Genomic DNA, 13,475 nt, shown 5'->3' with positions numbered 1-13,475 from the left:
ATATGTGTTTGTGTGTGTATATATATGCATATATATACATGTGTGTATGTGTATATATATGTGTGTGTACATATACATGTGTGTGTATATAGATATATATGTATATATACGTGTACATCATGGCAGCAATTGCAAGTGAAGATTCTGTAACAAAGTTTAGTTTAAGGTTCTGCTGCAAGACAATGTAACACAATCGATTGTTTTTATGTATAACTTCACTGAGCCATCTGTAGAAAATGAGTATCTGTTGTAGCTGCAAGTCCTGAGAATATATATCCAACAGAAATGCGGGAAAATAAGTAATACACCACTCACTATTATTGTGCAATTCCAACGTATCTAGAAAACAGAGCTGTTTTAACTAATATTCTTTTATAAGACAACGGAGAGATTGTAGCAACTTTAACTGAAGTAAGTCTTTGCAAATATACACACTTATAGTTCAGCTTAAACAGAGATTAAAACTAAATAGGAATATCTGATGCACGGCATATTAGAAGATCTTCATCATAAAAGACAATTATAAGGGAAGACCGGGGCCATGGGAAAAATTTCAAAAACTATCTCTTGAATATACCCGGTTAACCAAGTGCAAGATAGACACAAACAATTACGCTTAAATACACGGTTAGAATTTTACAAAGATCTATTGTCTAAATTTTCTTAAATTGCGTGTGGATATTTGATATCTATACACAGAAAAACGCAAAGAAAAGAAAATTGAAAACAAGGAGCAATATGTAATATATTTTCTGTCTATCTGTCTCCCTCTCTCTCTTAGGAAAACAATAAAATTCATCTCTAAATTATTATATTTCAGCTTTCCATGAATTCTTTGCGAAATAGACCAGATGTGTGTCTAGTAGACCTTATCAATAACTAGTAAGACCTGTGGAAATTCCATGGAATGAGAAATATATTGAATAAACAAATATGTCTTCATAAAATCTATTTTCTTGGTAGCCCCCCAAAACTTTTTGAACAGAAAACCCACTAATATGCAGCAAATATGAGTTTATTAATATTCCTATGAAAATACTGCCCATTGGATTTTTAATATAGAAGTGAGTCAAATGAGATGAATTAATAAGGGAAATTACTCTCACGCGGAGTTATCAGATTGCCCTTTTTAAAGGCGAAATGGCGAAAATTATATTGAAGCAGTTTGGCCTTCACAAAATTGCATTTAGGATTTTTCAGGGCGTAACGCTCGGACTAACTAAGGGAGAAACAAACAAAATATTATATAGATGGTTAAATCACATGAACGTGTATTCATACGTTTACCAATCTTGGATACTCATTCATGATCGCCTACTGACTATTTGTAACGTCACTGAGAAATTATTGCAGTACAGAAATACAAATGCGATAAACATTGCTAACATTTGTGCTTGAAAACTAACACTTTACGCTGGGTTCTTAGCAACAGGCACATGCATACCAACTTTGCATTGACGTTTGTATCTTAATAATTATTACTATTTTTGGACCACCGGGCGTACTCGTTAGGGTGAATCTTGTATTATAATAAAGTATACTTTTCTGCTTGTTTGTTCACGATTTAATTAATATGTAAAAAACAGTACACTGTTTAAAAATCAATTTTCATGCCGGAAATGGACTTTATAAATTCATTTCATAATAATTTTTATAGATACTATATATTCAAATGAAATTTACATTCAATGAATACCACCATTTGCATATTACATTGAAGAAACTCTATATTTATAAATAGCCCGGTGTTTGTTTTAATAGAGTCGTTTTTATTGTTCTATTCAAACATATTATTTTAAGTAATTTTTTTTTTGATTTATAAATATTTTATTTTAATTAATAATAGCTGAGAAAAGTTGTGTTTACCAGCGGAAGTAAACCTATTTATGTCAGCTAAGTGATTTACATACCGTTTAAGCCATAGACCTTACTTCGCGTTTGATTTTTATAAACCACGATGGATGTTTTATGCTTCTTTAAATTCAACATGTGGTCACTTTTCGTAGCAATTAAGGATATTCGGTGTATCCTTAATAGTATGTGATTGATTTCCCTCACCAGAAATATGTTTCGACTGGCTACGGCCGGGTACATGCAGCTTGTTTTTCTATAAAGCCTTGTGGACAGAAGAACATTGCAACTTTTGATTTGGAAATTATTTTTCTAACTGATGACCATTTCAAATATACCTCTTTCTTTTATAACAACGCATTTTACTCAAGTAGATAATTGTTTATATCTCACAACTATATTTTGAATGGATTAGCATATGATTTTTGGAACATGCTTGATCCATATTTCTTGGTATGGAAAATCATAAAGTCAGTAAAGTAACTGGTATTTCCTATCATATCACAATGCAAATGAACTAAAACCGTCCACAGATGGAAGATTTCTCGGTGAGGTTAAGAAACGTCCTTTCGGGTAAGGAGGAATATCAATTAGACTTTTGAGACGATGTGTTTGTTTTCAAGAGTTCTCGGGAACAGATGATCTGTTGTGTCAGTTTAGACTGGTGTTTTGGAATTGTTCGCAATAGATTACTCTCATTTTGCAAGTACGCTGTTCTACTTAGGTAAACAAATATTACTTGTAATGCACCTCCTAAATTGGACTTGCGATTTTTGCTTTATTGCTAGCTCGAACAAGAGCTTTGAACCGAAACAACGAGTAGGAGGATTTGTGTAGTTAAAGCATAAACGCATGTTTTTACACTCACAAATGAGACCACGTGAACTTTACCAATATCCTTTATAAGTATTATGGGCTGTGGATCTGGAGATGTATGGTAATGAAATGGATATCGATACATTTTATTATCATCACTAACATGGTTATATCTCACACAAAAGTATCAGTAAAAAATATTCCTACGGCCAAGTTTAACACGTATCGGAATAGGGTATATACGCATTTGTACAAATAGTTGGTTAAACTTTCTTAATGATCACATAAATGCTATTTTCCTAAATAAGTCAAGGGAACAGGTAGATGTAAGCGATATATGTGAAAATCAAGAATTCTCATTTAGGAAAACCTACCTTATATACAGCATTTAATTATCCCGATTGTTTGTTTTAAATTAGGCTTTCACAGAAATGCTATGAAGAGGTCGTCAATAAAACTAATCAGCACGATGTATGTGGATCCGAATAGACTGACATAGCACGCTGAATAACCAAACCATGTATGGTAACGAAACGCATAACTATATTTTTTCGTTAGGGATTCGAAAGAAATTATATCTGCTACTAAAAGTATAAACGAAAGTAATTATTACGACTCTGATACAACTTGAACACCGTGTGTCGTCTTAACAGTCCACACTGGGATAGAATAGAATACTTACTCACACAAGTAATAAGTTAGTCTTTCGAAGTGATCACAGAAATTGACTAGATATACAAAGCAGGCATCTGATGAACACCAGCGACTGTTTTGATCATTGTAAATATTCACTCCGCCTCAGACCTCTTTTGGATACGAACGCAATCAACAATTCGATTTCGATCGATGATTTTCAAAAGGCGGGTGAGGTCTGCGATGGACGCCGTATCCCGGAGCTGCTTCTCCTCTTTGCAGGATGTCTTCACTAACGAAAACATCGATACTGGACAAAGCAGTCGGACAAAGACGTTCATGCTGCAGGGTGCAGATGGGTTGGAGGATGGCGGTTGTACGCTGTCTACACGCACGGACATATAGGATGCGATATGTACTTAAATAGAACGAATTCCCATAATACGTTTTCGTCATTTTACGAATCATTTTCGATACAGATGAGTATCTCATTTTTTTATGTATTAGCGTAGAAACATCATTTTCATTAATGTAAGAACATTTTTTCTTTTCGATAATGAAAATCAAATCGTTTAAATTTGTATGACGAAAAGAACAAAATTATTTTTTTTTTTTAAATTAGTTCATTTAATTGTTCTAATTAGTCGTCACTTGCAAATAATTTGCAAAGTTACAAATCTTTGAAACAACCATCTTCACTATATTTCAAATATATTTCAAATATATTTCAAATATATTTCCACTATATTCCAAATATATTTCCACTATATTTCAACTATATTTCAACTATATTTCAAATATATTTCAACTATATTTCCACTATATTTCAACTATATTCCAAATATATTCCAAATATATTTCCACTATATTTCAACTATATTTCCACTATATTCCAAATATATTTCCACTATATTCCAAATATATTTCAACTATATTTCAAATATATTTCCAATATATTTCAAATATATTTCAACTATATTTCAAATATATTTCAAATATATTTCAACTATATTTCCACTATATTTCCACTATATTCCAAATATATTTCCACTATATTCATAATATATTTCTACTATATTTCAAATATATTTCCAATATATTTCAAATATATTTCAACTATATTTCAAATATATTTCAACTATATTTCAAATATATTTCAACTATATTTCAAATATATTTCAACTATATTTCCACTATATTTCCACTATATTTCCACTATATTCCAAATATATTTCCACTATATTTCAACTATATTTCCACTATATTTCAAATATATTTCCACTATATTCCAAATATATTTCCACTATATTCCAAATATATTTCAACTATTTTTTTAAAATTTAGTGTGTGGGTTTTGTTCCGTACATGGATTTAACGTAAAATGATCACTATTCTTCGGACCATTCTAGCTTTTTGTGGCTATTGTGGCTATTGTATAAATAAACAGTCTCCAAAACGGACATTAGAAGTGCCTTTCATGGTACTAATATGGTAGTATTTTCTTAATCGCACAGAGAAAAATCGATACGCTAATCTAATCTGTTTCACTGTGTATGGTGCTTGAAAAATTGCACACCATATTGGCTGTTTCTCTTGAATCAGGAACGTATGTATAACATTTAATACTGAGTCTAGAGAGGAGGATCTACTCCTTTCTTGACTCCCATACAGTTATGTCACCGTTCGCTGAAATCGGGGGGGGGGGGTATTGTTAACAATTTATTGGATGCGTTAATGATCGATGCACATTGTCATTTCCTGCGAATTTATACACGGATGTTGACTCGGCGTAGCAGCTTTTGTCGTCCGTTATGATATCCAGTAGGCTGATCACGAACAATCAGACGCGATTCACAATAAAAAGAAAGGTTCTACTTACCAACTTTAGCATCCTCTGGAAACATAAAGTATATTTCATATCCTTGCATTGGTAGGCAAGCATCTGTTAAAGAAAACGGTAACATATAGAATATTTTAATAGGACACATGAAAGAATCAAAACAAAGTCATAATTGTAAGTTTCAATGTGAAACATAATCAATGCATCAATAATATAACGATAAAATGTTTTAAAGTTTTTGGCGATTGTCTGTTTGTACGCAAATTGTAAACATCTAATTGATTAAGGAACGGGGGGGATACGCTTAACACACTTTTGTAAGCTTGTATAATATTAAAACCTAGATTAGAACCGTACGCAAGTCTGAATGGTTTTATGAACTGCAAATGTGTTTTCTAAATTTAAAGATGTTAAAACTAACACAATTAAATGATAAATCTAAAAATATTCTTAAACAAAGTGAACTTTTTTTTTACAATCTGTAAAAAAGTAGATAGAAAAACAGTATTCGGCCTTAGTTCCAAACATTTTTGCTTAAAAATAAAATGTCGAATGTTTTTTGTAGCTATTTACTCTCTTTATGAAGATAATACGTGGCGATTTGGTCCACGAAATTTAAGATATATTTTTCGTAAGTTGTAGAAGTTGGGTATTCCAAAATTACATAAGATACTCTACCGGATTGCTCAAACAGCAAGTATAAACTTGTATTGATGAAATTAACTAAAGAAAATCTGTAGTTTCACGTATAATTGTGAGAACTTGTCCGAATAATTATTCAATTCGAGAATGAATTTAATAAACCTAACTGAATTGAAACTAAATTTGCTAATACTGTAGTCTCCGACAATATCAATAAAAGACTCAATCCTTCATTAAAAAAATTGAAAATATTATTATATTAAAGCCAAGTTAGCCAACAAGTTTTTTCGTTGTTTTCCCTTTTAACCACATAAACTGATTTTAAATTGTGTTGTTAGAAAAAAAAGTTCATTTAATTATTCTAATCAGTCGTCACTTGCAAACAATTCGCAAAGTTACAAATCTTTGGAACAACCATCTTCACTATATTTCCACTATATTTCAAATATATTTCCAGTATATTTCCACTATATTTCAACTATATTTCATATATATTTCAACTATATTTCAAATATATTTCAAATATATTTCAACTATATTTCAACTATATTTCAACTATATTTCAAATATATTTCAACTATATTTCAAATATATTTCAAATATATTTCAACTATATTTCAAATATATTTCAAATATATTTCAACTATATTTCCACTATATTTCAAATATATTTCCACTATATTTCAAATATATTTCAACTATATTTCCACTATATTTCAAATATATTTCCAGTATATTTCCACTATATTTCCACTATATTTCAAATATATTTCCACTATATTTCAAATATATTTCAAATATATTTCAAATATATTTCAACTATATTTCCACTATATTTCCACTATATTCCAACTATATTTCAACTATATTTCCACTATATTTCAACTATATTTCCACTATATTTCAAATATATTTCAAATATATTTCCAGTATATTTCCACTATATTTCAACTATATTTCAACTATATTTCAAATATATTTCAACTATATTTCCACTATATTTCAACTATATTTCAAATATATTTCAAATATATTTCAACTATATTTCAACTATATTTCAACTATATTTCAAATATATTTCAACTATATTTCAACCATATTTCAAATATATTTCAAATATATTTCAACTATATTTCAAATATATTTCAACTATATTTCAAATATATTTCAACTATATTTCAAATATATTTCAACTACAGGGTGGTCAAAAAGTCAGGTAACATGTTAAATGTAGAAAAATCAACGATGGATTGGTCGCCGTGGCCCAGTTGAATGGCCAGCCAGATCTCCGGATCTTACCCCTCCTGATTTCTGGCTTTGGGGCTATGTAAAGGATAGCGTTTATGGCAAGAAGCCTGATACAATAGCGTCTTTAAAGTTATTTATTGAAGAGGAGATTGCGCGGATATCAGCTGACATGATTACACGTGTTACACAATCAGTGGTTAATCGCTTCCAGCGATTGATAGAGATAAATGGACGACAATTAACAAAAAACATATTTCATGTTTGTTTAATTTTATATTTCAATGTATGGTACTTAAATATACATGTATTGCTAATATCGTTTTTCTTTAAAATGTTACCTGACTTTTTTACCACCCTGTATGTTTCAAATATATTTCCACTATATTTCCACTATATTTCAAATATATTTCCACTATATTTCAAATATATTTCAACTATATTTCAAATATATTTCAACTATATTTCAAATATATTTCAACTATATTTCAAATATATTTCCACTATATTTCAAATATATTTCCACTATATTTCAAATATATTTCAACTATATTTCAACTATATTTCCACTATATTTCAATTATATTTCAACTATATTTCAACTATATTTCAAATACTAAACGCCGTAAATTACTTTTGCTTCCGTACCATATCTCTCACCTTCGCAGTTTTCCTTTCAAATTATAGCTATTACATCCTGATTTGATATTCCAATTAGTTTATCATGAACTATTCTAAAGCTCCCTCGCCAAGATTTTTAACAATATGATACTTTTATTTACTTCATTTATCATATTAGAATCGTTTATTATAAATTTCATGAGTATAACAAAACATTAATACTAGTAAACCCACAGTTGCAGATGTAAAAAGAATAAAACAAACGCGTACATAAATGATCTAATTTCGGATTTTGTCTTTATTTTTTTACATTAAAGTGTGTTTTCAAACATTTTTTATAGATTGAAAATAGAGTTCAATCAGAATGATAGTGATTTGCAGAGAGACTTAATATTTGCAGAGAGACTTAATATTTGCAGAGAGACCTAATATTGCGCGAAACTGGTTAAGAATTAAAGCATATTCCACCCTCCCCATACTTTTATTGTCATCAAAACCGATGAAATCGACAATCTTTCAAACAAATCGATTGATTACCTCCGGTAGTCGGGGGAGAGAACTTTTTATCTACCTCCCAGCAGTGACAGTCACAATACATTGTACTCTACATTGCACTGTAGAGAACCTACTATTGCGTTTAAAAATTAAGTTGATATATTTTTTTCGTGTGTGTCGATATAAAACCTACTCGCAATCACAGAATACATTTGTCTGAACTTTCGAAATAATCACCCAGCTCTTCCAGAGTTTAAATAAAACGAACTCGCGCAAAGAGCGCCTTATACATACATGTGCGTGCGTGTGTGTGCATGTGTGTGTAAACGGTGTGTATTTTGAAATTTATAAGTAAAAAACAAAAAAAAAACAATGCAGATATTTTCTATAATAAATATTTTAAAGATTTAAAATCAACTGAGTTTTGACAATGTAACGTCTTCTTAAAAGAATTTCTTTTTCTTATAATTTTCCTTTTCGTGGTATGGTTCCACTAGAAAACACATCAGAATTTTTCAACGGAGATTAAAAATGTTGACGTCAAGAAGCTAACGCTATAGCGCGTATATTGACAGAACAAAAGAGGTATCCCCGTATCTGTTGTGGAAGTATATAAGCTGAGCACGTTATGCGTTGAAAATAACAAGATATTATCCCTAATACACAGCAGGTGTCATGGCTAAACAAATGGAATCAACCAGAGCTGGATCCTCAATGGTGTTCGGGGGCTTGTCATAGACAATTGCGTCTTCGGCTTAGATGTAAATACATATAAATGTAGATATGTTTGTGCATAAAGACATACACGCAATAGCACCCTAGATGCAAACACACCTGTGTATATATCATTTATTAAAGGGTGTATCGTGAACGTTCATTTGGAATATATCAGAACAAGTATAGTTGTTGTCTTCGGTTTATACTTCTTGGCAGCCATAAATTTCTTATCAATGTTTTATCTGGTTGAGAAGAGACAACATTTTAGATATCGCTTATTAAATGATGTGGTAACTTTGTAATCTTGTGAAACTAGAAAATGATTTTGAAACTTTTGATTATATTCGATATATGAAACTGAAACTCTACTGTCACTTCGTTTTTTTACCAAGGTATAACGACATATCAGGATCCGGAGGTCACTCAAGGATAAGGTTTAATGTGGGAACCGTAGTAATTGGTTTTGGTGGAAATTTGATATAATTAAATAATTTAGTTGTTCAGGTTGAATTTAAAGTCGACAATATTGTACAGAGTTCCACAGGCGGGCAGTTCTCGGAAAGGCGCTTTGTTCAATGAATCCACGTTTATGTTTAAGCAACGATTCATAATGATTAATACTAGGCGAGTGTTTTCTGTGAAAGATTGGCGAAGAGAGAACACATATTGGAGATCAGTCGAACACTTGCATTAATAGTAACGATAGAACAAGACATTGCAATCTACATTGCGCCGTAGAGAACCTACAGTTAAGTTTAAAAATTAATTTCACATAATAGCTTTATTTTGTGTGTCGATATGACATATTTAAAAAAAATCGTTAAGGTAGGATAGGCTTTGAAGTCTGTTAGAAAGGATAGGTTGCTCCGAACAGTTCCTACACAGATTTGGCAACAGTACTCCATCCTACTTGACTCTTTGAGAGGTATAGGATTGCGTCGGTAGTAAGATATCTATTGAAGCGGTAGAATGATCCAACCATTTTTCTAACGACCTTGGCAACGGATTTTTTAATACTATTATGTAATACTATAATACTATATAATACTAATTTAATACTATACTGTTTACTATAACAAACTGATCGATTGTATGTGATTAAGAAAGTAATAAGGTTTTCCGTGATTATATGTTCCTACGCAAATTGTAAATATGTTATTCGTTAGGGAAAAACGGAATACGCAGCGCATACCTTACTTAGACAGTAGCTTGTAGGATGTTAGACATTAGAATCACACGCAAGTCTCAATGACTTTTTAGCTGCAAATGTATTTTCAAAATTCTAAGATAACGATAACGATAAAATTCTATTACATAATTTATTTTTTTAAAGAAAGTGTTTCTGTTGTATTTGTGTTGCATTAATGTCCTAAAGTTTCATTTAAATAAAAAAATTTCCATTGTGCGGACTTTTTTTTTGCCTCCTCAATTTGAAGTTATTTTTTTTAATTGACGTGAACACTAGAATATTTCAATTAAAAGTCAAATATGAACCAGTAAAATTATAGAAGAATAAAAGGCCAATCAAATGAGGCATAATTTGTTTAAACAGTTATATAAAAGTTAGCTTAAATTTGCAGTTTTTAAAAAAATTACAAGTACGGACTTTCTTTTTGCCACCTGTGTACGTTCTGAATTTGTAATTAAACGCAGCAGAGTTGGCGTTCTGGTGCAAAATGAACGTACATTAGTCATTTTGAAAATTAAAGCAGATAAGCGCGTTCGAATTTGGTTTTGTTGCAATGCATGTCTTTCAGATTAGCATGCACACAGGTCATTCATTCTGCACGGAATTCATGGAATTATAAAATACGAGGGATTAGAGTTGAAAAAAGAGACACAGACGTAGCAAAGAGACTAAGTATGAGTGAGAGCAAAGGAAGAGAGGAAAAAGTGGAGGAATAAGGGAAAAGACTATCGACTAGAGAAGAGAATTCAAGATTAAAAAGAAAAGATGAGAGAGAGAAACAAAGAGAAAGTTGAAAAGGAACTAAATAATAATATAAAAACCGGCCATCACCGGCTAGTATATAAACGCTTAGATCACAGAACAAAATAAAGAGTCCAGGATTGTACAGTAATTGACGTTCACATTGTCGCCCATCTATATACAAACTAGGATCAACTTCGTTAAAGAAAACACTAAGTAAAGCCACGTTATATATATAGGGCGATTGAAAAGTAACTATTTTAAAATATACATTTTGTACGATGAATGAATATGTCAAGAAAGTCTAATGCATAAACTTATATTCAAAATTTTATATAGACGCCTTCATTCGGCACAAGAATCGCGTAAACTGATTTCACATGAAACTCTTGCAAAATGGTAGTCATAACTTAACGTACTCGGCCTTATAGATTTCTTGGTTTGGTTGAGTAGACTTACCTTTTAAGCCAACCCAGACAAATAGTCGGATGCGTCAAGTCAAGACTTCTGCTATCCATTCGTGAGAACCGTGACGACCCATCAATATTCCAAGAAATTCGGTGTTAAACCATTCACTAACAACAGTTGCAAAGCGTGGAGGTATCTTACTATGTAGAGAGATTAAATTTGGTCAATTAGTGCTTCGGACAACATTGAAGATTTGATGTTTATGAAATATAGAGCTCCTCCACACTTTGTTATATATATATATATATATATATTTCCATAAATCGTAATAATAATGGGTTCACGTAACTCATCCGGTTACCTAGAAACGTATTCAATAATTCATAACGGTGCGTTCAAAAGTTTGGGGTCTTACTGAGCACATACATATTAATGATGTTCCTGTACGTGCACTGATCCTTTTAAAAATGTATTTCTAGATATAACTCAAAATTCAATAAAAAACAGTTCTTTTTTATCAAATAATCTGTATCAAGAGAAATTAATGGGGACAGGGTTGAGTATGGCCAGCTGATGTGTAGTAGAAATATATATTTATCTTCGTAATAAAATTGACGCAAAACTGTTCTATCCGGCAAATTAATTTATTAAACTGGTAACATATACATATATATATATATATATATATATATATATATATATATATATATATATACACACACATATATATATATATACACACATATATATATATATATATACACACATATATATATATATATACACATATATATATATACACACATATATATATATATACACACATATATATATATATACACATATATATATATATACACATATATATATATATATACACACATATATATATATATATATATACACACACATATATATATATACACACATATATATATATATATACACACACATATATATATATATATATATACACAAACATATACACACGCGGAGTTTTGTTATTCAGGAAGAATAAACACATTACAATTGTTTTTGACTAACGCAGGTGCACAATTCGACTTTACAATTTGAAAGGCCACTAAGTACAATATCCCCACACTTCATAATCGAAAACATATGGCGTGCTTGTAACCGATATATTATATATTTATTTTTGTTTATTTAAAAAAAAAATATACATTACACAGTTCAATCCACATTTCCTGAGACGCAATAGATTTTTAATGGGTTGTAAGAAAATTATTCAAAACAATAAAAGTCTATTCATGAAAGTGAAAACCTTTTACATGTGATATGTGTAGTGTATAAATTTTAATTTTTTAAAAATAATTTGTAATTAGCCCCCATGTTTTATCATTGGACACTTCATTGTTTTTTTTTTTACACCGTGATCACCACTTATCAAGGCCCGGAAGCCACTCAGGGATAAGGGTTATTACAAATACATTACGTAAGTGTGGAGATTTGATGAAGTGTTTACTTAAGGGGGCGGTTTTATTCTGGAGATATTTCATGTTGAGGTTTTGGGATTTGTGGAATAGGTCGGCATACTTGGTTAGAGCAGTACAGAGAGGGAAAGTAAGAGAGAAAAAGACAAGAGACAGAAAAATTTCCGACATCTAAGACTACTGGTCACCAAGTACTACCGACCTTTAAGCAGCTTTTTCTTCACCCTTTGTCAGAAAAATCACTCATTGAATGAGGACTGAGGGGCAAAAAAGGAGAAGCGAGAGTTACTGGAGCTGCCGATAACACATCCACTGTATTATCTGCTCTCCATATTTTAAATGTATCCCAAAACACACATATAATCTTTTCGCAAAAATGAAGACAACAAAATGTAAAATGAGAACATCGTATTGTGTATTTTCATATGCGTGACAACTGTTTCATAGCCATTCGGACTATTTTAAATATTATGTAATTCAATAATATATCAAAACAGTTATGTTTCAAACGGTTATTTACACTATTTTTACATATATTAATACATTCATAATCTCTATTTTAAAAGAACAAGCAGTTAAACCTACCTCTACTCTCTTATATTTTCTTTTTTGTTTTTTAATTTTCTGATAGCCTTAGAATTTAATAATCGCCCCATCTTCGTATTTCTACTGTTAAACGATATGTCGCCCAATTATATATTTAAACAATTTAATTTTCTGTATTTTTTTTATTTTAGTAATAATTTTTCTTCCCCAATTTATTAATTTAATTGACTTATTTCAAAAATACGAAACTATACCTTCAAATCCTAGTTTCCACTGATAT

The 13,475-nt window shown here is 30.6% G+C and overlaps 1 protein-coding gene across 7 annotated transcripts in view; it reads right to left on the bottom strand.

Moving 5' to 3' along the window:
• Positions 1-13,475, bottom strand: part of LOC145287853 (protocadherin Fat 3-like) — a 1,926,363-nt gene that overhangs the window by 1,163,916 nt on the left and 748,972 nt on the right. For all 7 annotated transcript variants that reach the window (XM_080135727.1, XM_080135730.1, XM_080135731.1 and 4 more), the window contains exon 3: positions 5,180-5,242. In XM_080135727.1, the coding sequence (XP_079991853.1) occupies positions 5,180-5,242 (63 nt within the window). The remainder of the gene's footprint in view (positions 1-5,179; positions 5,243-13,475) is intronic.

Source organism: Euprymna scolopes, chromosome 11, assembly GCF_053919585.1.
Source record: "Euprymna scolopes isolate OS-2025 chromosome 11, ASM5391958v1, whole genome shotgun sequence".
Classification (NCBI taxonomy): Eukaryota; Metazoa; Mollusca; class Cephalopoda; order Sepiida; family Sepiolidae; genus Euprymna; species Euprymna scolopes.
The sequence above is the reverse complement of the archived record's forward strand: the minus strand, read 5'-3'. Positions and strand labels throughout refer to the sequence as shown.